This window comes from Macrotis lagotis, chromosome X, assembly GCF_037893015.1.
Source record: "Macrotis lagotis isolate mMagLag1 chromosome X, bilby.v1.9.chrom.fasta, whole genome shotgun sequence".
Classification (NCBI taxonomy): domain Eukaryota; kingdom Metazoa; phylum Chordata; class Mammalia; order Peramelemorphia; family Peramelidae; genus Macrotis; species Macrotis lagotis.
In genome coordinates, this window is record NC_133666.1 from 187,675,554 (window position 1) to 187,701,132 (window position 25,579).

General features: G+C 36.9%; 1 protein-coding gene across 1 annotated transcript in view; it reads right to left on the reverse strand.

Moving 5' to 3' along the window:
- The window catches only part of SHB (SH2 domain containing adaptor protein B), a 353,413-nt gene that overhangs the window by 213,809 nt on the left and 114,025 nt on the right, over positions 1 to 25,579 (reverse strand). Inside the window, exon 2 of the mRNA XM_074205859.1 lies at positions 25,413 to 25,533. Coding sequence (XP_074061960.1) covers positions 25,413 to 25,533 — 121 coding nt within the window. The remainder of the gene's footprint in view (positions 1 to 25,412; positions 25,534 to 25,579) is intronic.

Below are 25,579 nucleotides of genomic sequence, written 5' to 3' on the forward strand. Positions count from 1 at the left end.
AACAGAAGCATGCAATAATGAGAAGAAAGGAAAGGAAAAGAATATTTGAACTTTCTTTAGAGCTATATAAAAGCTTCCTATGTAAAGTAAATTCAACTCTTCTTAAGGGGGGTTGAATTCCATATTTCATGGATGAGAAAAGGGATTCATTTGACCCCCTAGTAAATATGAGGATACTTGTTTTCATTAAACGAGGAAGAGATATTTTGTGGTGTTTCATTTTCTATGTTTAAGCAGTGCTTTGTTTTGTTGCTAGAGCTGCCAAAGCAACATAAAGGTGAAACTTGACTTCAATCAATACCTCAGGCACTGAATACAGCAAGGCAAGAAATCGGCAGTAGGGATGTTAATAGATCATATACATGCTATCTACCATAATCAGTGTGAAGATCAAGTTTCCTATCACCACTGAGGGTTGGTATACTTGACAACATGGGAGAAGTGTTAACATAGCTGAAGGAGCAGTGACAGGAAAGAACTGAATCCTACCTCACCACTGACTCATTGAATAGTCACAAACATTCCAGATCTCTGATTCATTTTTCTCATGTAAAGAATGGAAATAATATTTGCTGCCTTCTAGGGGTTTCATGAGATTAATGAGGTAATATATAAAGTGCTTTGAGATCACTAGATGAAAGACATCATTTAAGTAGAAAATAACTATTATTATTATAACCAACCTTCCTGAGTACATACTGGGACCCAACTAGCTACGTGGCACCAATTAGTCAAATAACAGGGTAGTAGACAAGAGAAGTGCCCAATTTCCCCATTTTTCTGGTATGTCAATACAGAAGCCAGGCAATTGGTTATCTGCAGATCAGAAGTAGTAGTCAATAGAACACATGTTTCAAGTACAAAATAGCTACTTCAAAAACAGGTAGAATTTTCCTTTTTTTCCACTGGATTCTTACTTGACATTTTCATTATTATCATCATCATAAATATTGTAATGAAACAACTGAATTTGAGCCTTCACTCTCTAGTTTTCCTTGATGTGTGTTAAGACTTTTAAACTTGAGTTCAAATGACATTTAGACAGGATTGAAGGAGGAGTCCATGAGAAGCTGCTGAATTTTTATTTTGGTGGAACTATATAGTTTGATTATTATCCAAATACATATTTATCAAGGGATTTAAGATAGTTAACTTCCTCTTAAACTTGGAAGCCATACATACATACATACTTTTATTTAGAAGAGATGATAATGGGCTTAAGGATAGCAATTCATAATCTAAAATTGTCTGAAAAATGGCATGTTTTGTCTTCTGTTAACATCACATTTGTGGTGTGTTTTAGAAAAAGAATAAATTTACCTTTTTTTAAGGGTAATTTTTCTATGGGAACACCAAATACTCTGGTGTTCTCATACCTGGATCTGTTATATATTTTTGCAGTTTGTGAATCAACCATGAGTTTTTACTGAATCAAAGACTTTGGAATAATCAATGCAGTTGAGATAAATATTACAATGTTTTTGGAAGGTTTGTACAATAATTATCAAATTGATAATACATTGTTCTTTATAATCCTAGGATTTTTAGACATATTTTTTGTTCCTTAGACAACTGTGTGTGTGTGTATATGTATATATATATACACACACACACACACATACACACACACACACATGAATATGTGCACTCCCTCTACCACCCATACACTCACATGCATGCAGTGATACAAATTGTAAATCATTTTCATAAAGTACATAAATATCTATTTGTTCCACACTATGCAGGAGTCACTGCTGTTCTCCTTGGGCGGGGGGGGGGGGGGGGGGAGAGATAGATACAATGTCTCCTTTTATAAATAGGTGACATGAAACTTATAATTGAGAGGAAGTTGGTAAAAGGTCCTTGAATTCAGGTGCCACTGTGAAATATTTGAGCCAATAATTTTGGATCTTTTGGAGGCCTGTCATTTTCCAGTTATCAGAGAAGGTACAGTTAAAGCCACCTCCATTGTAACAGTTCTGTAGGATTATATTGATGATGTGCAATCTGTTTTGCTTCTGTTTTCAATGTGTACTTTTGATATTGAATGTCTTGTGGCCATATTGCTAGCCACAAATTTTCCACATGCTCTTTCTCTGTGGTTTCTTTTGGCATCCAATTTCTTTAATTCTTAAAGCTTGAGAGCAAAGTTTTTGAATGATGTTGAATTGCTTCTCTTTATGATGCTTGGATTCATTGTGTAACTTAACCTTTTGATTCTCACTTTCAAGGGATGGTTAAGGGAATCCAGATTTTCTGATATACTTAAGAGTTATGTGGATACCTTTCTGTACACTTCTTTTTTGTTGCCTTTAATCAAGCAATACATCAGCCAAAACTTTTCTGTTGTACCTACTAGCTACATATTGATGTAATCTTCTTATCTTACATAATGATGTTATCTTCCAATACTTTCCCACACACCTTTGATACCTCTCTGAAGTTGCTTCTGCCATAGTTTTATTTGATGTCCTTAGGGATATTTCTTGACTGTTTTATTTTCCTTCCATGGGTCAACTATAGAAATGGCCACCATATGCAATTCTGTAGGGAGGTCCTAAAATGTGGGGAGGTCCTGAAACTGGTCAACTAGTTGGATTTGAAGTGTCAAACTAAAAAAGAGGGTTTTAAAATTCTAGTCAAAGCATGCCCATCACTTTTAAAAAATCATTTGAGACCCAGACCCTGTCTTTGTCATCTGTCTTGTTATGAGTAGAATTTTGTACTTTACATTTTGTGATTTCCCCAATAACCTCAAGTCCTTTAATTTTTTCTTCTCCAGATTATAATAACTTTTCATATTAATTTCTTACTCTGTCCAATCTAACCTTAAGGATGGAATTATCATTTATGATTTCCTGACACTGGAAAGCAACTGTGGCATGACTTGGAGCTGAGGATATCATTCACAAAAAAGTAACATGAAGCCTTACCTATGTTTCCAATTTTCTTATGGTATAGTATCACTATGAAAGCATTCCTTTCTTTAGTTCATTTTGTGGGTAGTGTGGTTTGATTCACTTGCGGCCAAATGGAAGCATTTGAAGCTGGTGAATATTATCATTTCTGACCTGGTCTGTCACATTATTTCTTTTTGTGCTATTAGGGAAAAAAAGAAGTTGCCCCTCTTGCTTTGCTATTCCCTGTGTCAAATTGATCAAGTCACTGCTCAAGTTGACCAGACTGAAGTCCTTTGCTAGCCCATCTACTTATTCTGACTTTTAGGAGCAATTAGAAAACTAGACCAATCAGTAATTTTCATTGAGTTCAACTTCACAACTGTTTCAGGGATGCTGAAATTATGATTTCTTTGGCGTGACTCAATATTAAGGGCAAGAAATATGGATAATTTGTAGAAAATGGAAATGCTGGAGAGAGGGAGAAATACTCTTCACATATATAAATCATTTTGGAGATTTAAGAATATTAAAAATATACAACATACAATTTGGCTCACTCATATAATTATCCTGGTTGACAAAAATTAAAAGTTGTAATATATTCAGGTAATAATAAAGCTAGGTGATGCCTTGGATAGATAGGGTCTTAAACCTGGAGTCAAGAAGACTTGAATTAAAATCCTATTTCAGACATTTAAACTATATGATCCTGCGTAAGTAACTAAATCTTTGACAATTTTCTCATCTATGAAATGAAGATAACAAAAGCAATTCTGTTCCAGGGTTGTTGTGAGGATAAAATGAGATAATGTTTATAAAATGCCCTGCAAACCCTAAGAGTTATCTAAATATTAGTTATGTGCAATTATTATTATTATTGAGTTTATTTTTAAATGCATTTTGGGGGAATCTAGAAGATGCTGATTTCTCTCCTAAATGGCTTGCAGAACTTGTTTCTGAATTGAATTGTCAAATTTATGAATTTTTTCAACTGGAATTTTGTTTTCTATGTTCAGAAGTTCTGAGCAGTTCTCTGCTATTTCCTTTAGGTTTTTTCTTTTCTGTCACATTTTTCTGGGAGACCCCCCCCCCCATCTTTAGGCTATGCTCACACATCTTTTCTCCTAGATTCAGATGTTTTTGCTTTCATGTTTTCTTTTAATGGTCTTTCAAATTTTCTTTTGCTTTTCTTCATGAGTTGTTTTTCCCTTCTTTGTATTTGAATTCGCAGTCTGTTGTTCTCTTGTCAGTTTCTTTGATGAGGTTTTCATTGTAGATTCGTTTTTCTATTCTATGTTTATTATTTCTGCTGTGTAGAACTAAACTCTGCTTTCAAGATTTCCATTTCTCTTTAAGCTACTTAGGAACAGCGTATTGCAGTTCCATCTTCTCCTCAGTGTTGGATCATTTTCTTTCATTTTGCAGTATTTATTCATAAATGTCTGAACTTGCTTATTAGACCTTGAGGTTACATTGCCTTCTATTGTTAACTGGTTTTTTCTGCTGATTTATCTGTTTATGATTAAGTCTTTGAGATTTCTTCTTCCTAGAATCTTTGGTACCTTCAGTGCCCTCCCCTACCTTCTGACTCCCTCCCCTCTTGTGATTTTCTTAGTAGTGGGATCTCAAAATGTCTCAAGTTTCTTGCCACATCATGATTCACCCATAGGTTTCAGTTCCAACTCACATTTGGGCAGTCAGAAATGACCCTGGCTGGATGCTGTCTTGTCCTTATTTATCCCAATCTTTCTGTTCCTTGATTCTCTGACCCAGAACCAGTAGTTTAAAGTCTGGTTTCCTTGACATCAGCAGAGTCTGCTTTCCCCAGCAACAAGCAGTTCAGAGATTTGCATCCTTGATGCTTTGGGGTTGCAGGCCCTGGAAGCCTTTTGCTTCTGGAAGGCTGTGATCAAGTTGGCTATTAAGGTCTGAGGAAATTTCACAGCTTAGATGCAGGGTTTCTACAGCACTGTAAATAGGGAGATGAGATCAGAGTTTAGGATTAGGTTATATGATACGATGCAAATCTATGTCATCTCTTTGGATTTACTCATGCAGCTTTACTTGTTGATAACATGGGAGTAAACTCAAGGTTAGTGAACATCAGTTCTTAGTTTTTTGGGGTTTGTTTTTAAATCTTTTTTTTTTTTTTTAATTCTGAGTGTCTTGGACAATGGAAATAGCTGACATTGCTTTATCTTTGGCATATAATTTGTTTTGGAGAGGTCTGATATTGCTCCTCACGTGTCCCAGAAATCCCTAAGATATTGATCTTTAAGTGATCTAACATCCCTTAATTTTTTCCAGTTTGTGAGAAACAGGCAAAAAAAATGGAAGAAACTATCAATATTACTGGGTCTTCTGAACTCGCTTGTACCTCTACTGGCTCAGGTAGTTAGAAAAAAGAGCACTTCTTGAGTAGAATGGGAATCCCAAACTAACTAAATACAACTTTTGTCACATGTAATTTTATCTAATGAAGCCCATGTTCTATTCTTTCATTAACTACAATTTCTCTGACTTCTGATACTTAATTTTTATCTTTATGGACATCTGAAAGCTGCCTTCTCTCTTCTGATGGCAACCCTTAATCACTGCTGTCCTTTCTCATACAAAACTAAATTTACTATAGTGTAAGAAACTTTTAAAGTTCTCATACTGACAAGTTAGATGAATTATATAAGAAAAGAAGAAATTCATTACTTAATTAGCTTTATTATTGTCTTGTAGTCAGAATAACTTGGTTCAAGTCCTGACTCTGAGATTCCCTGATAGTGGTCAAAGGAAGTGGTCTTCGAAAGTCAAGTGGCCTAACTCAATGAATATGTGGTCAGTCAATAGGAAGAGGAAGGGATGGAGTGAACTCCATCTTTTTTATATAAACCATTATGAAAATCATCTCTATTACCTATACAATCACCCATGTCCCCCACACAGACTGACTATCCTAAATCATACCACTTTGCAAGCTTCCTACCTCTTTTTCTGATCCAGACTTTGGTCCAATATAGCAACAACCCCATTTATTAAGAAAACCATATCAGCAGCCTAGGTGCCACTGGGGAAACTCTATGCCTTGTCCCCTTTTTATTTTAAGTGGGATAGTATAGGTCACCATAGGTCATGATTTCATTAAATTATCTTTTCCACTAGACTGATCATTACTACCAAGGCACAACCATCCTTTTGGTCATACAAGTTCACAATATTAGGGATAACTTTTGATTTCTCAATGTTCCTCACCCCATAGAGCCAATCAGTTGTCAGAATATGTAATTTCTTTCTTCACATCTCTGCCATCTGTCCTTTTTCTCTCTCTTCATATACTCAAGACCCTAGTAAGGACTCTCCATCAAATTTTATTTGGACTATTATAAAAGTATCCTAATTGATTTTCTTCCTGTCCAATCTATATCACTCACAGCTTGTCAAAATGATTTTCTTAAAACACAGGACTGATCATGTCACTCTCATTCAATGAATTCCAGTGGTTCCCTATTAGGATATCAAATATTTTTTCATATTTATTTCAATCCCTTCAAAAATTTATCTCTTTATGTACCTTTATAATGTACATACTTTAGTAGCATACATATAATTAGGTTGTTTGATAAAAAAAATTTTAAGACTATAGGTATGGGCAATTAAAAAGTTGGAGACAGTTGCCCTAAGCAACTCTACTGAGGTTTCAGAACAATTATTGTTCTGTATAGAGGGAGTATCTTCACTGGTAGTCTCCTGCTCTAGGGGAATCGTAAATATGAACCCTTCCAAAAAAAAATTCACAGATAATAGAATTTTTCTGGCATAAAAAATTTATAAATTAATCATTTCTTAAAAACCTTTTTGTTACCTTTGAAGCAATTGTTTTCCTGACCTTCCTTGAGTCCTGGTGTTAATTTAGAGTGAAAGAGCTTTCCTTATAAACATATGAAGCCACAGTTTAGCAAGTAGCTGTCTCCTTGTCCCTGTTCCCTAAATTTTCTGCTTTGTTCTGGATACTCATAGTCCTATCAATAGGACTATGTTTCTCCTGACCTGTTCCTACCCCATCTTTTCTCTCTTCTCCTCTCAGGTCTAACCCAGACCCATTTAATTCTGATAACCTTATCCTCAGTTATGGTCACCTCTTCTCCAAAAAAACCTCAAAAGCTTCCAATTTTCCTTTTTGTTTCTTCACAACTTTGACTACCTCACTCTCTAGGAATCTGTAATTCATATAGGGAATTAAAAAACAAACAGCACCCCCCCCCCAAACTCTTACTACAACCTTTAGGCAACATATAATATAGAGATTAAGGGCTCTGAAGAACTTTCATCCCATTTCATATAGTCTATACTAAATTAGAATTAACAGCAAATATTCATATACTAGTTGACTTAATAGATTTGGAGAACCCTTCAGTTTTGCTTATGAGAAAAGAGGAGGTGACTTGTCTACATTCATATAGGTAGAATCATAGGCAATATTGGGAGTTAGTCAGGTCCTCTAACTCTAGGGATGGTGTCCCTTCCACTATGCACCCTATTCAAAATATATTTATGCTTTCTTACCTCCTCATACACATCTAGGAAGAGTTTACTCCGTGGTTCACAATTTTAGTTTGGAAAAAGAGTTGCCATAAGCATATCTATGTCTTCAACCTATAGACACTATGCTGCGAGGGTAGGGAATTCCATAACTTAATGCCAACTGTATTCAGTAGTCCTTACCATATATATATATATATAGGATCTCAGCTTTAGAGCTGAAAGGGACATCTTATTTTCTCACTTTACAGATAAGAAAGATGGGACTCTAGAATGGTCAAGCAACTTGGCCCAAGTGACAAAGGTATCAAGGATCAGCATGTGCAGTACTTCTCAAGCCCTTTGGAAGAAAGGTTACTTTCTAGTAACATAGTAATCTAGTGCCTTGCAGATTAGCAAATTAGAAATAACTGAACTGAATAGATACCAAATTTGTTTTTTTGTGAGCTTCAAAGGGTGTTCTCTATTTCTCTTATTTTAAGATTGGGGAAAACTTTATAATTTTATAAACTTGATCAGTCTCTCCTGTCATTTGTCTAATTTGTCCAAAATGAAGAATTTCCCCTTTTTTTTTTTAACAAAAACCGAAGTTCATCTATCTCTCTTCACATTTAGTTGTGCATGCTCCCCCACTCTTACCAGCCTCCTACCTTTTCCACCTCTTAATTCAAGACCTTCTTTATTATTCTGCCTCCCACTTCCCCTCACCCTCAGTCATTTATCATATTAGTCTAACTCACTGTAGGGTGTGCTGTATGCTGTACTGTTTCCTAAGAGCAGGAAAGTCATCAGGTGACGCATATAAAATCTATTTACCTTTGATAATCTATTTCCTGTCTAGTAGGCAAATCATTCTGGTAAATGATAGACTAGTCAGAGAAGCTATAGCTAAGGGATGCCAGAGACCAAACCTTTTATTTGCCAGTGTAGAGGGCGTGCCCAGGAGGAACATGGTAAGTAAAGCTCTCCAATCTTTCTCTGATTCTTTCTCTTTTAAAGACCAAGTCCACTAGTGTATGAAATGGCAAAGTATAAATTAATCTTAATTAATTAAAGGGGGGGAGGGAGAGGTGGTGATGGAATGAGTAACCAGGGCCAGGTCAGTTCATATTGTACCTCAAAATAATACCTATTTAAGGAGAAAAGGGACACTAAGCCTGGTCCACATGGTCAAATTTAGATAGATCTTTGTACCAATTAAGAAGTTAATAGATATGGTAGGTCTAAGCTTAAGCAGGAATACCTAAGAATTGTTTCAAGGATATCACTGATATGACATTTTCTTCTGCTCTTTGGAGGAATATAAGGTATTAAGGAGGTAGGACAAGGGCCCACTAAACCATGGAGTGCCCAGAGAAATATTCAAAACTCTGTGTGTTTGTGTGTGTGTGTGTGTGTGTGTGTGTGTATGTATTATTACAAGTGCCCTCCCAAAGGCCCTCAGGTATCATCTGTAGGGATTGTGCACTCTTTAGCTGAGGGATTGGGGGGGTGGGTGGGTAGGAGAGAATGTAGAGGGTATGCCTAAGAAGAACCTGCTAATCCTTTAGGATCTCCCTGGAATTTTCTTAAGGAAGCATTTATCTCTAAAGATTAGTTCTTTGATGTGGTATGAATTCATTCATTCGACCTCCCACAGTCTAATTTAATGCCAGTGTGCTACAAAGGAGAAAAAAAGGATGTAGAATCTGAAGGTCTGAGTTCAAATCTTGAGTTTCCTTCCTGTGTGACCCTTAACAACCCATCAAGGCACATTTATTAAGTGCCCACTCTGCATGAGATACACTATGCTAGAAAACAATCCTTGCCTTCAAGGACCTCACTGGAGATGGCAGAATGGAGACACAGAAAGAAATGTAAAATTAGTATATGTAAAATAAATATAAGGCAGTCTGGAAGAAAGCAAAGCACAAACAACTGGGAGGATCAAGAAAGGCATCATTTATTTATGAGACAATATCTAAGCTAAGTTTTTTTTGCAAGGCAATGGAGTTAAGTGACTTGCCCAAGGCCACACAGCTAGGTAATTAGTAAGTGTCTGAGACGATTTGAACTCAGGTACTCCTGACTCCAGGGCTGGTGCTCTATCCACTGCGCCACCTAACCAACCCTCTAAGCTAAGATTTAAAGGAAATTAGGGATTCTAAGAGGTGAAGGTAAAGGTAAGGAAAAGGAACGTACTCTTGCCATGAGAGACAGCCTATATTAATGCATGGAGATAGGAGATAGGATTTTGATGTGAGGAAAAACATGAAAACCTGTTTAACTCAACAAAAGATTATGTGCAGGGAAGTGATATAATAAGAAACCTGGAAAGGTAGAATATAACCACGTTATGAGGGACTTTAGATGCCAAACAGGGATTTGTAGATCTCAGAAGTAAAAGGGAGCCACAATTGATGTAAGGGAATGACATGGTCAGGATTTTTAGGACTTTTTAGGAACATTGTTTTGGCAGCTTTTTTGGAGAGCAATGATGAGACTACTGCAATAATCCAGGTGAGAAGCAAAGAGACTGAATGAAGGTGGTTGCCATGTGAGTGGGGAGAAAGGGACAGATGGGAGAGATAGTGTGGTGGTAGAATCAATAAGACTTGGCAAGTCAATTTTTCTTAGACTCCACTTCATCATCAAATAAGGGGATTGGACTAAGTTCATAACTTTAAGACTTAGAGGAGGGTTCAAAGGTTATCTAGTTCAAGTCCTCATTTTGCAGAAAAAAAATAAAGCCTTCAGACTTTAAGTGACTTGCTTCTGGACCCTTGAGGACAGAGTTGGGACAAGATGTCCTTCAAGTTTCCTTCTAGAATTCTAGAATTCCTTCAGAATTCAAAATCAGCTCAAACACCCTGGATTTGTATTTAATAATGAAAAGAATCGGAGAGACACTTAGAGGGTGAGGACTCCCCGACAAAACTGGACCACAAGGAGTTTCCAGACTGAGTTTCCTGGACACAGTGAAAATTTTGATCAACAAACCAACAATCAACCAATGGTCAGAATTGGAAATAAGCAGCAGTAAGGGACAGACTCAAAGGGTGGAAAAGCCCTACTGGGGCTGGTACTGTGGACTATGATTCTGTTAAGTTATGTAGATCCAGAAGAAGTCAATTCTCTGGTGATTTCAAATGCTTTAGGTTGTTAGGGAACCCAATCTCAGGATAATACTATACAGCTGAAGGAAAAAATTTCCCCCTAAAAGAGGCAGGACTCACCAATGAGGAAAGGAATAGTGGGAATTCTTGACATCACTGATAACAGAATCATCAAGAACAGTTTCAAGATAAAACTAAGAGGACCTACAGAACACCCCCCCCCATTTTTTCTTACTTTTCTTCCATCCCTAATACTTAGCACCACAAAGAACTTACATTGAAACAACTAGGTGGCTCAGTGGATAGAGCACTAGTTCTAGTTCAAATCCAGCCTCATATACTCATTCTGTGACCCTAGGCCGGTTCCTTAACCTTGGTTTGTCTTAATCCATTAGAAAAGGAAATCGCAAAGCACTCCAGTAGCTTTACTAGGAAGAACCCATAGATGGTATGAGATGAGAGTTGGATAAGATGGAACAACCACAAAGTACTTAAGTGCTTTCTTTGTTCATTTATTCAAAAGCAGGGAAGAGACTGATTAAAACTTTCATATACTCAAAGAATTTTAGCATAGAGATCATCAAAGCTCATACAATCTAGGCACCCTCAAGACCTTCTTTATTTATCACACATTCACGATTGACCAGAGTATGTGTGTGTGTGTATACAAGTGATGAGAATTCATAGGGGGAAGGGGTGATCCTATCAAGACTGCCAGAGGACATTGTTATGGTGCTTCCACCCATGCCATACCCCTTTCACCCTAGCACTCTGGAAATACCAACAGGCTGGGGGAAGGGTTGGTGGCCATACTCATTGCCCATGTTTAGCCCATCAATTGTCAAAGCCTCATTTGGAACTATTGGATGATTCTGACTTTCACTTCATCTCTTTCCCTGTGGACATTCCCATATCAGGAATATACACTAATTCACAAATCACATGGTACCAGGGCAAAGGGAAATGGGGACTTTGGGGAAACTGGGGCCAAGGGAGAGATTTATTCACTGTGTCTCTGAAGCTCAATCCTCAATGTCATGGGGAGACATAGGAAGATTTCCCTCAGGACAGAAGGAAGTTGTGGTGGTGGTTTCCATCTATGTGGCATTCCTTGATTTTTGGACTAGAAATGCCAGCAAGCTTGATGAAGGCTTTACAGCAGTCAGGAGAGCATATGGTATTTTGTTAAAAGGCTATTCCCATTAAAGAAAACAGTCCTTTCTTTAATTTTTCCTAAGCCAGGATAAAAATAACCAGGATGGGGTGGGGGGGTTGAGATACCAGACTGAATTCCTCCAGCCTCTGCTGTTCATATTTAACAAATGTCATAATTTGTTCTACGGACCTGTCAGATCTTTTCTGTACATAAAGGGGCAGTCCCCAGAGAATGAGAATTGATAGGAAATTAAACACTAATATTTTAGAAGGCAATTAAAATTAATTGTTTGCACACTGAAAATTACAGAGATATTTTAAATCGATACCCATGTAACAGATGACATATCAAAAATATATAAAAGGGCATTCAGAAAAAAATTTAGAAATCTCCCCTCATGATGGGGACCCAATGATAAGGAAAAATTACTATTTCATTTCTCAGTTAGATCTTTGTTCTTTCTCTGGAAGTAATTTTGCAGGAAGCAAGTGGTTTTAGATAAATAAGGTTTCATTAATAATAGCAATTACACCCAAGATCACAGAAGTTAGAGATGGAAGAGGCTTTTATAAGTCCTTGAGTTCGACTTCCTCATTGTGTATATGGTCTTTAAACTGAGGTCTTGGTCACCTGCTCAGGGTCACACAGTCAGGAAATGTTTAGGATGGGATTCAAACCAGGTCTTCTTGACATATGGATAACTGTAGAAGCCTACAGTTTACTTAAGACAGATAATTCCCACCTTAAAGGTTAGAATTTTAAAATGAACGATGATTTATCTTTTTATTTAATTTAATTTTTTTATTGACTAAGTCATTGTATTCTGCTTTGGCTCAAGTACTGGGGCCCCTTCTGGGTCTGATCCCATTGTAATCAGTGAGGGAACTCTGATTTGCTCCGCAATCAATCTGGGTCAGTTTGCCTCTCCTTAGACAACTTGGTTTCCCCCACACCCACTCCCACCCCCACCCGGAAGATGGTTCACCAAATAAATGCTGAATTTAAAGTGGACTGGCTTAACCAGAATTGAGCACAAGAGATCTATGGGCCTTGGCCTTGCCATTAGCAAGGATTATAAGCATGTGCCATTATGCCTGGCCATGACTGTCTTAAAAAGAAACGGAGAAAATGAGATGGGACAAGAAGTCGACAAAGGGAAGCAAAAGAGGAAAAGAAAAACCAATTCCTCATTCAGAAAAACAATGCTGGCACCATTAAGAAAAAGCTTCCAGCCCAATACTCACTCATTCAAGGTGACACTGGGGACCTGGTAAAATAGGGCTGGACCTGTGACTAATCCCAATAATTGTGTTACAGTGTATAATGGCCCAGTTCCACTGTGTTAATCCTCCCCTGTGGAAATAAATCTTTTGGATGTAAATAAAGGGAGTGTGTAATAGTTTGAGATTGATGAGGACCAATGAATTAAGGATAGGATGGTCCATGCGTTGGCTTTTACTTTGGAAACTGTTTCCTATACTCAACATTATCAGTTGCTTCTGCATCTACCTGTACTTCTTCAGTTTATATGAATTTATTATAGGTGTAGGAAGAAATTCAAAACCAGGAATGCAAATCAATGAGCAAAGTATGCTTGCTACTAACTGCTGAGACTAAACAAATACAGTCTCTGCCCTCAAGAAACTTGCATTCCACTGGGGCATGGGAACACATATAAAAAGAGAACGGAGCACAGGATAATTTGAAAAGGGGGAGAACACCAGGAGTTTGGGAGTTGAGAAAAGGTTTTGTTGTTGTTCAGTCATTTTTTCAGTTGTGTCTGACTCTTCATAACCATTTGGGGTTTTCTTGGCAAAGATGCTGGTGTGGTGTGCCATTTCCTTCTTCGGCTCATTTTATAGATAAGGAAACTAGAGCAAAAATTGTCTGAGGCCATATTTGAACTCAGAAAGATGAGTTTTTCTGACTCCAAGACCCATACTCTATCTACTGCTTGCCCAGAATAGGTTTCTTGGGACTAAAAAAACAAAAACCAAAACCAAATAAAACAATTGAGTAATTAAGAGTGTCATTTTCCTGGAGCAAAATTGAGTTGCCAACTATTAAACTGGATGTCCTTCCTATACATGGGAAATCTGTTTCTTGCACAAATCATTTATCTATTTCCTTCTAATATTTGCCAAAGTAAGGTATTAAAGGTATTAACAACTTTATTTAAATAGCTCTATACATTTGCAGGATTCTAGAATCCCCTCATTTTAAAGATGAAGAAACTGAGGCCCAGAGAGAATAGGCCAATTCCTCAGGATTCTAGTTTGAAAATGAGGAGAAACAGGTTAAGACAAGAGGAAAACTCAGGTCTCCTGCTCCCAAGTCTGTGTTCTATTATACCATGTTGCCACTCAGGACTGCCTCATGAAAATACAGGTTTGATTACTGGAGGGAAAAAAGTCAAGCAAAAATTTTCTTGTAAAAACTCAGACTTCTCTCGAGTCAAGAGATAGTTCATATGCAGTTTAGCAAATACTTTTCTTACAACAGTCTTGTGATAGAGGCAATTCAAGTATTATTGTCCTTATTTTACAGATGAGGAAACTCAGCCTGAGAGAAATGAAGTGCTTCATGTGGTTTGAAACAGTTTAAGCAATCTCCTTACTCCAAAACCAGGATTCTTTCTAGGGCACTTTGCCAAAATTCCCTTAGAGGCCTGAGACAGAAACAGAAGGAGTTTGTAAAACAAACTATGTTTCTGCAACTTAGAAAAATAAATCATACAAAGTTCTGATCTTAACTGACAACTGTTTTTTTGTTGTTATTCCCCCCCCCCTTTAGGATTTCCTTAAAATATATTATGTCTAAGTGAAAGGACAATTAAAAATGAGAGAAAAGCTATAGGTCTGATGACAAATTTTGGAGATTTACTGCAAAATCCATGATGTAGCCAATGAGAAACTTAAAAAGAAGGAACAAGTCTGGGCAGATGACATTAGTGTAACCTATAATCAGAACTACCAACCAGGAATGCATTCATTACCTGTGCAGTGCTGAGAAGCTGATCATGACCTACCCCCCTTTTTCACAACCTGGAAAGACCAGTAAGGCAAAATAACATTTGTTTTATCCTGTGCTTTGAAACACTTTTGACATAATGGTGGCCTAAGTATTTGGGAGTCTACACCTAGACCAGATAATTAAACCTTGTGGCTCAACTCACCAGGTGTAAATGCAAAAGTATTCAGGTAGACTCATTTGCATACTGTCCAATGTAATTTTAAAAGAAGCAAAGCAGAGCCCTGCCTGAGTTTTGAGCAATCAAGCCCTTGGCAAATGAGGGCTTACGTTTTTATGAATGAACTCCTATCCTAATCAGGGCAAATAAAAACTCACTACAACATGTAGCATCAAGCTTATGAATTAAAATGGTAATAGCTAGTTTATTAATCACAGCACTAATTTGACCACATTGGGCACACTCTGTATTTTAAGATTACTTTTTCCTATTTAATAGACTAACCAAGAGTTTTAAAAGCAAATCTCTAATAAGGAGATATTAATAGGACTGAGGGTTATAATTTGGGTCTTGTGTACAAATTAACAACTCATTTCAGTGAAAATGTCTTTAAAACATTTGGTAACATTCATTTGTTCATTTGTTTATTCAACATATTTACTGACTGCCTACTATGTGCATAGGTAATACTGTTTATAAAAGAGATTTCTGGAGCCCCACTATCTGCAGATGGTGAGCTATGTATTCAACATTCAGTTCCCATATGAAAGATTTGGGGTTCTTTCCTGAAATTTCATTGAAAGGGATCTGATTTGGTTCCATTCTTTTTTCTTCATTCTTCATTCAGTTTCTTTTATTTATTTCTATTAAAGCAAAGTGCATATTTAAAAGAAATGAATACCACAACGAAAGTTTTTCCACAATAAAACGGGTGACACTGTCAAAATGACATTAACTGTATGATTGTTCCCCAGAGTTTTACTCTTTGTTACACATATTAAATCACTCAGTCAATGAGCAATTTATAAAGCACTATGGGCTGGCATTATGACCATTGTGCTCTAAGTTTGGGGCAGCCCTACCCTACTCTGGCTGAAGACTTAACCTCCAGTGAGTCCAGAAGACTAACAATTGCAGAAATTGTGCTCTAATCACACTAAACTAATGAAATCATAAGTCAACCCATCAATAAACCATTAAGTAAGCACCTATAGTCACACACTGCACTCAATGCTGGGGGTACCAAAAGAACTATAAAACAGCTCCTTATCCTAATCCTGTTGGACAACATGATGCATGGAAGATTCACTGAATTATGAGCGAAGAGACTTAAGTTTTAGTTTCTTTTCTATTCATGAATATTATTATGACCTTGGACAGCAAACCACAAACCCTCTGGACTTAGTTTCTTAATTTGTAAAATGGGGACAATAATACTTGATTTGCCTATTTTATAAGGTGCTTTTGCAAAACATTAAGAGCTACAGATACTATGAAGGATTGTTATATATAATATATAATGAGTTATCATAGTATAGTTAACTGATTGTTCAGTAAACTTCAATGACTACTGAATATTTCCAGGATAAAATATAAACTCCTCTAAAATACAAACTCCTGGGGTGGCTAGGTGGCTCAGTGGATAGAGCACCGGCCCTGGAGTCAGGAGTACCTGAGTTCAAATCCGACCTCAGACACTTAATTACCTAGCTGTGTGGCCTTGGGCAAGCCACTTAACCCCATTTGCCTTGCAAAAAAAAAAAAAAAAAAACTAATAAAAAAAAATAAAAGAAAATACAAACTCCTCTGTCATTTAAATCCCTTCATGTCCTGATTCCAATCTGCCTTTCTGATGTTATCATGTCTTACTCCTTTTCATGTACTGAGTTTCTTGCTATTCCTTAGAAATGACAATCCATCTTCTTTAGACTTTTGCATCATCTATCATATCATGCCTAAGAAATATTTTCTCAGCTCCAACTCTGAGAATCTCTAATTATCTTTGAAGCTCGGCTTGAAAGTCACTTTATACATGAAGCTTTTCCTGATCCCCCTAGTTAATAGTGCCTCCCATCAACAAATTACCTTGAACTAATTATGTATATTTGGCAAATACATCTAATGCACATATGTTAGCAGCCTCTATAGAATCTAAGTTTCTTTTTTTAGTTTTTGCAAGGCATTGGGGTTAAGTGGCTTGCCCAAGGCCACACAGCTAGGTAATTATTAAGTGTCTGAGACCGGATTTGAACTCAGGTACTCCTGACTCCAGGGCCGGTGCTCTATCCACTGCGCCACCTTAGCCACCCCTAAGTTTTTTTTTTAAGGGTAGACTGTCTCATTGTCTCTGTATCCCCAGAACTAAGCATTGGATCTGACACATATTGGTGTTCAGTCGGATATTTTATTACGTTCTCATCTCTTTGTTACCCTTTTTGGGGTCTTCTTGGCAAAGACATTGGAGTTTATCGTATTTTTTCCAGCTCATTTTACAGATGAGGAAACTGAGGTAAACAGAATGAAGTTACTTGCCTAGGGTCAATACAGCTAGTGTCTGTCTGGGGTAGGATTTGAATTCAGGAAGATAAGTATTTCTGATTCTAGGCCTGTCACTCTAGTTCCACAGTGCCTGTATCACATAGTTGGCATTAAAGCATTTCATCTCTTCTCATTTTTTTTGATGATGTTCAGAGAAACTATTTTGCAACAAGTTGTTATACTCTGCAAACTATAGAATAAATGTATAAAAACTTTTTATATATATGAATAAAAGTATTGAGATGTGGATGCATCTTCTGAAGACTCACTGAAAAACATCTTTAAGAAAACACGGATGGCATATTTCATCACGTTCTTACAACATTTGAATTTCTTTTCTGTACTTTGAAAATTTTTCCTTCAATGTAGGTTGAATCTAAAACATTGTTCTTAAATATTTATGCATAAGTATTATAACGAAGAGAATGTGTGCAGAAGTTTAATTTGTGATATTGTGATATTTGTGATATTTATTTGTTGAATCCTCTAGGATATATTATGGTCTATATTGCTGAGGTATTGTCTTTGTGATTGGATAGCTGTATTCTGATATATATTTCTAGACACAAAGTCATATCTTACTGTGTATTCAGTTTTGTTGTTGTTCAGTCTTTCTGTCATGTCGGACTCTTTGTGACTCCATTTGGAATTTGCTAGGCAAAGATAGTGCAGGGGTTTGCCATTTCCTTCTCCAGTTCATTTTACAGATGAGGAAACAGGATGAAGTGACATATCCAAGGTCACACATCTAGTAAGTTTCTGAGGCCCAATTTGAACTCAGGAAGTTGAGTTGTCTTGACTCTAAGCCTGGCACTCTTATTGAATCACCTAGTCACCCATGCTTGAAGTAAGAGTTAAATTCTGGAGCCTCCAAAGATGTGTTGCACGGTATTTACCTTGTGTAATCTATACTGATCAACAAATCAATAGATTTCTTAAGGATAATTCATCTAGGGGGGAGGCTAGGTGGCGCAGTGGATAGAGCACTGGCCTTGGAGTCAGGAGTACCTGAGTTCAAGTCCGGCCTCAGACACTTAATAATTATCTAGCTGTGTGGCCTTGGGCAAGCCACTTAACCCCATTACAAAAAAAAAAAAAAGGATAATTCATCTATAATTCTTAAGGATAATTCATCTATCTATAATTTCTAGTGCCAAAAATCGGGTCTTGAGTTGCCACCATAAACCCTTCTGTTTCCATGAGCAAATCCACATTGGTTCACTGCTCTTTTGTCAAGATATTGTTGGTTGATTTCAGGTGAAGGCTGCCTCTAGAAGAACTCTAATTACATAGTTGAATCTACTAGGTTCTAACAGGAGGTAAACAACTTTTGGTTACATTTGGCAAATTCAAAGACAAAAAATAAAAGGATTGTTTACTGAGTTTACTATGTAATGCTATCTGTATTTTATCAGAAACACAACCAGCAGAGGTCTGTCATTGTTACAAACACAGCCTCATGGAAACTTCAGAAAAAAAATATTATAGTTGACACTGTTTCTCTCCTTTTGCCCTACCCACAGACTTTAACGTACGTCATCTCTTTTAATCGTCACTTTTCTCTCTACATTTCTCCACATTACTACAGACACTTATTTCATATCAGATCGCTGATTCTTATAAATTCATTCTGATTTTTTCAAACACAATCTGATGTCTATTGACATCAAGTAACTATTTTATGCAACCATTTATAATGTCAAGTACAGAGAATTTTAACTGGAAAAAAAAGTAACAAGACAACTCTAAGCAAAAAGGGTCTGATTTTGGATCCAAAATCCCTAACAGCTATAAAAAAATAAACTGTTTGGATAAACATCTTTTGTCCTAGGAATGAACATAGTCACCGACTTTAAAAGGAATTTGAAAAGTGGAGTGAGAAGTTAATCAACCAACATGTTTTTCTGATTTCTTTCTGGTTTTATTTATTTATTTATTTGTTTGTTTGTTTGTTTACTTATTTATTTTTGGGAGAGGAGAGAAGCTCTGCATAGGTCACCATGAAATCAATATCATCAAAGTTACCCCATCCAATGATGCATTTAAATGAAAATTTTTAACTTAGATAATTCTTAGATGGATCATTATATGGGAAAAATTTGAAGTTGTCTGTTAAGACTGGACACATGAACTAAAATGTCATAGTGGAAATGAGTTCAGGAGGAATGAGAAACTGTGCTCATTTAAGTCTTTGTGCTATTCACCATTTTATTCTTCTGTTCTTTTCTGCATGAGATTTTGCCTCAATAATCTGCTTTTTTTTCCATTAGCATAGCAAAAAAACTTAGTGACAAATTATATCCAAGATGACTTAAGAGAAGTCTGTTTGAAACTAGGAACTCTGATTCTAGTTTTTCTAAATATTTTCTATAGATCAGTGGTTCTCAAACTTCTGGGATTTAGAGATCCCAAGATCATTTCAAGGAAGTTAATGAACAAAACTATTTTTCTAACATTAGTGATTTTTAATTTCTTATACAGTGAATATTGGTGGCACAGTGGATAGAGCACTGGTCCTGGAGCCAAGGGAGCCTGAGTTCAAGCCCTACCTCAGACACTTACTACCTATGTGATCCTGGGTAAGTCAAACCTGAAAAAAAAAAAAAGACTGTTAACCCCTTTTCTGTGTTATGAAACCCAATCTGGTATGGTTTGTGAACTTCTTTGTCATAAAGTGTTTTGAAATAGTCAAAGGGAAACAAAAGGATTGTGTCTGTGTGTGTGTGTGTGTGTGTGTGTGTGTGTGTGAGAGAGAGAGAGAGAGAGAGAGAGAGAGAGAGAGAGAGAGAGAGAGAGACAGAGACTGTCCTACAACTATTTACAACCATTATTTCCTTTGATCACCTGAAGGAAACACTAAGATTTCAGTTAGAAAACAATGAAAGCCAAGATATCATGTCCCCCCCCCATTCAAATTCAAAGATTTCCCTCAAATCTACCCAAGAACCCCTTCTGTACAGATCTCATGAAAAATCCTTGATCCAATGCAATACCTCATCAGGTGACTGGTTTTCCCTATCTCAAGGTCTTCAACCAAAGACTGGAGGACCATTTGTCTAGTATGTTATAGATTGGTGTTTTTCAACCACCCAGCATTCTGATCTTTTTTTAGTTTTTTTTTTTTTTTTTTTTTTTTTTTTGCAAGGCAATGGGGTTAAGCTACTTGCCCAAGGTCACACAGCTAGGTAACTATTAAGTACCTGAGGTCATATTTGAACTCAGGGCCTCCTGACTCCAGAACTAGTGCTCTTTCCACTGTGCCACCTAGCTGACTCCAAACCTTCTGGTCTTAAGATCCTCTTCATACTCTTAAAAATTAGAGGACTGCAAAGAGTTTTTGTTAATGTGGATCATATTATTTCTATTATCACCTTAGAAATGACAACTGTTAAATTTTTTAAACAATTATTAATTTGTTTTAAAATAACAATAGTGAAAGTTTTATGTTAATATAAAAACATTCCAATAAAAATAGCTATATTTTTCAAAATTAAAATAAAATCACAAGAGTGACATTAGTTTTGAAAATCTTCTTTGTGTCTGGTTTAATAGAAGACATCTGTATTCTCACATCTGTTTCTGAATTCAATCTGTTCGGATATATTGTCTTGGTTGAAATCCAGCCTCATACAGACATGTAGTTGGAAAAGGGAATATTTCAGGCAAATGATATCTGAGTATTATTGCAAAGAGAGTTTGACTTTGTGGACTCTCTGAAAAAGTCTTGAGGACCTTCAGGGGTACATGTTTTAAGAAACTGTTGTAGAGTATACAATTGCCAAAAGAATTCCTGTTCAGATATGCATTACATTAGGTGACCTTTGCAGTCCTTTACAACTTGGAAATTCTGTGATTGCCCTTACAGTACTATCATTATGTTCAATAATCCTTCCTACTCATTTCACTTTGCTAATACTTAACTTGGAATGTGATTTCCACTCCTATTCACCAATTCAGATCATATATATCTCTAACCACAATGCCACTTTATTTGCTCCTATGTTGTTTTTTATTATTCTCCATTTTATCCTTGTGTTCCTATCTTATCTCCTTGGCTGGTTCATTAAGTTCTTCTGTGACTTTTACATCCAATTATCCTGTGGCATTGATACCATAACACGAGGTGGCCAGTATATGTTTAATTAATAAATATTTGCGTCTGGGCTTTTAAAAGTGCATAAGGAAAATGTAACATCTGGAATTGCTGGATCAGCACAAAAGTATCACACTCCCAGATCTTCATTTCACAGGTTACTATTCATACAAAAAGTTCATATCTTATTCTATTTTGTTTGTTTGTTTTCTTTAGGTCTTCTTTTTGGAAGGAGGCCTGAGAATAAATGTGTAAGGTTTTTGCTCCCAAGTCTTATAATAAAGACTGGAAGCTTTCTGTTCTTTCTGCATCAAATTATTCATCAGAATAATTTTTAATCATCATCATCATCATCTTTAACACAGACCCTATGAATAAAACTAGAAACATTAAAAAAAAAAGAAAGAAAAAACAGTCTATATATAGATCAGAGAGAGAGGTCTATTTAACTAAATGATAGGAGCAATTTCTTTTAATGACTTCTACTGCTGTCCTTGCTTATTAATCTAAGATAAGAATTGTAAGTAACCGAGAGGAACATAAAGATCTAGCAAAATTGTTTTATTCTGTTCTGATAGTTACCATCATATTTCTGAATAAAGCATTATTTTTTAAAAACTGCATTAACTTGAATTGCACACAAGCAAAAAAAAAGAAATAATAAAAGGTAGTTCTGAATCACAAAAGTCATGGTTTTCCTTGTCTTTTCTCTGATTTATTTTTAGTGGCACTGTTCTAAACAGATCTCAAGGCAGGAAGGTATACCCTTGAGCACACACACACACACACACACACACACACACACACACACAGAAACTCAAGATATATCCAGCTCCTGCTCACAGGCCAATAACAAATAATACTATGATAGCAACCACCATCAGCCTACTTGAAATACCTGCAATATTAAAAAAAAAACCTCAATGAACTAAACCTGACTGACATAATTTAGAAAGCAGATAAGCCAACTGATTGCACTTTGCCAAAAGTCTCACTACTAAGAATCTCCCCCTCATACTCTGGCTCCATCTTGATTCTTCTGTCAACCAGATCTGATGCAGACAGCCAGGGACAAGCTAAAAATAGCCATTGTATTGTAGCTAGAACAGAAATCACAGCTCCCCTCAGTTACAGATGCAGGATAGGAGAGTTAAAAATTTGAATGTCTGAGAGAGAAAATGCGAATGCATGTGTGTATGTGTGTGTGTGTGTGTGTGTGTGTGTGTGTGTGAGAGAGAGAGAGAGAGAGAGAGAGAGAGAAAGAGAGAAAGGTGAGAGGTGAGAGAAAGGAGAGGTAGGTAAGAGAGGAGAGGGAAAAAAATGGTAAGAAAGAGGAAGTGGGGAAGAGAGGTAGGGACAGGAGAGAAAAAGAAGAAAAAAGAGGTCCTGGAACAGAGCCTTGAGGGAACTCCAAAGGGAATCATCAAAGGAGACTGACTAAGAAGAGGTCAGACAGGTAGGAGAATCAGGAGAGAATAATGTCATGAAAAACCCCCAAGAGGAGAGGGATGATGATGATGATGATGAAGATGAGATGATCTATAGTATCAAGATAATTTCAGAGAGGTCAAGAGAGAAGAGGGTCCAAAATTATCAAAATATGATTTGTTCCTCCCCACATCTTCATATAACCTTCTCCCTGCCTCTTACTCCCAATCCCAAGAATGGGGCCCCAATACATTGTTTATCTCATCACCATTAGTCCTGTTCCTATGATATCATGCCACCAGGGAAGGAAAAGGACAGATCTGGGCATTCAGCAAGACCAGCTTACCACTATAGGGTCTCCAGACCATCCCAAGTTTCCCAACCAGGACTAACTTTGACAGTCACAAGTTTTTAACCAATTTCACCAACCAAACCATGCCAAGTTAACTGGAGCTACAATGAGGGCTGGTTCTCTAAATCTGGTCTAAATCCTTTAAATCTCAGGAAATAACAGCTGTCCTGAAGTGAAACCTGCATTGTTGTTGTTTGGTCTTTTCAGTTGTGTCCAACTCTTTATATACCCATTGAAGGTTTTATTGGCAGAGATATTGCAACTTGCCATTTCCTTCTCCAGATGATTTTACAGATGAGAAAACCAAATAGCAAACAAGGTTAAAGTGCCGACTGAGTGTCTGAGGCCAAATGTGAACTCAGGTGGATGAGTTTTTCTGACTCCAGACCTTATACTCTGCAAAGCATCACCCCCTGCCCCAAATGTGGCTCCTTAAAGTGCTTTCTCCAAAAGAAAAGACCAGTGAACCAGGGTTTCTCTACATTACAGAAGGGAGGATGTGTCCTGAGAAGATGGACTAGTATTGTATATAATTTTTTTATCTCCTCTACTTAACACTTCCAGGATTTGGTATGGATAATCTCTCCACGGACACAAATTACAAATCTTCAGTGACGTAGTCGATTGTTTCAGGAGTTACTGCTATGGCCAAAAACAACTCCTTACCTGTTGGCCAACCCTCTGGTGATGGAGCTTCCCTTTACTTAGCCAGCTAGGCTGGTTCTCAGACATACACTTCATCATTGGGCACATATTCAAAGTCTTTTCAGTCTGGGAGGACCTGTCAGAGCTTGCACTGCACTGGCAGAGCCTTCCTGTGCTCAGGATCAGCCTCCTCACTGGAATAAACCTTCAGCTCTGGACTTTTGTGGGAGCTTGAGACTCTCAATCTAGTATAAAATAAAGGTATCTACAACCAAAGGAAGGTAGAGGCAGTGATAGTGTCATATATAGGCAGTCAGCCCTAGTATTAGGAAAATCACAGGAGATTAGATTTGAGCTAGAAGGGACCTGAAAGGTCAAGTCCATCCCTCTTACATTACAGATGAGAAAATTTAGACTTGGCCAGATAAGTGATTTGCTCAGGGTAAAATACCAAGGTTGAGTATATAAAACTAGAATTTGAATTTGGGTCATCTTAGTTTAGCACTCAATCCACCATTCCACATTCCCACAGGGATTCAAGATCTGGATTCAAATCCTGCCTCTTACACATATTAGTTGTATGACCCTGAGCAAGTTACATTCTCAATCACCAAAGCAACTCTCTAAATTTTTAAGTTAATTTCCAATTTACGCCCACAGAGATTTACATTAGGAGTTCCCAAACCAACAAAGATTTTAAAAAAAAGGTATCTAAAACAATTTTTTATATTCATTAACAAGCACCATTAGCTTTCAATTATCTAATGAGAAACAAAAGCAAACTTTCAGGAAGATGGAAATCAGTATTTTCTTTTCTTTTTTAAGTTTTTTTGTAAGGCAATGGGGTTAAGTGGCTTGCCCAAGGCCACACAGATAGGTAATTACTAAGTGTCTGAGGCCAGATTTGAACTCAGGTACTCCTGACTCCAGGGCTGGTGCTCTATCCATTGTGCCACCTAGCTGCCCGGAGATCAGTATTTTCACAGGATGTTTGAATAAAAATCTGACTTCTGTGAGTCAGCCTCTCCCTTCCATAGTGTTTCATAAAAAAATTTCAACTCTTTGTTGGGTAACACCACAACTGGTCAATGAAGAAGTCATTTTAAAATTAGCTTCTATAAACATAAACTTACTACATTATCAATACTTTGGATAAAACAACTTGACAGATTAAAAAGTATTCCTGAAATTCCAAGAAATAGGAATCCTCCAAAGTCATACAAACTTAGAAAAAAATACAAACAGAGAGACATGAGCAAACACCAAAAACAGCAAGGGAAATCAAGGAACATTTTTTTTTTTTGGTTCTTCAGAAACATATTGTAGCTTCCTAAATCGCTACCAAATTACTTAATGTGTTCTACTAACATTTAAATATTTTTGTCCCCCCCCCAATTACTGAAAGACAGTCACTGAAAAAATCTTGAGTTACTGTCTAAAGCCCTTCCTTTCTTCTCTTTTCTCTGAACCAAGTTCTCTCTATAAACTCCGGATTTTCCTTTTTCCTCCAGAGCACTCACAATTTAAGATGGGCCTTCCCTGCCTTTCCTGGGAATATACCAAATCAAATGATCTCATTTGAAAAGTGACGCCCTGTTCCAAATCTTGCACATGTACACATCCATATCCACCAACTTATCTATCTCTTTTACCTGGAAGTTTGTTGGCTGATTCTTTTATTTGTATGTCACTGGCCATTCTTACCTGTCATGATCCTCTGAGCTTCATAGGGCTCCATGTAGCCAGTGCTTTCCCCCTTTCCTGCTTTATTCTTCAACTCACTCTTGGCATCAAAGGGATCTGAATAATCATCTGCAATGATAACCTGAAATGAGAAAATTTTCATTCATTATTGCCACTATTTGCATGGC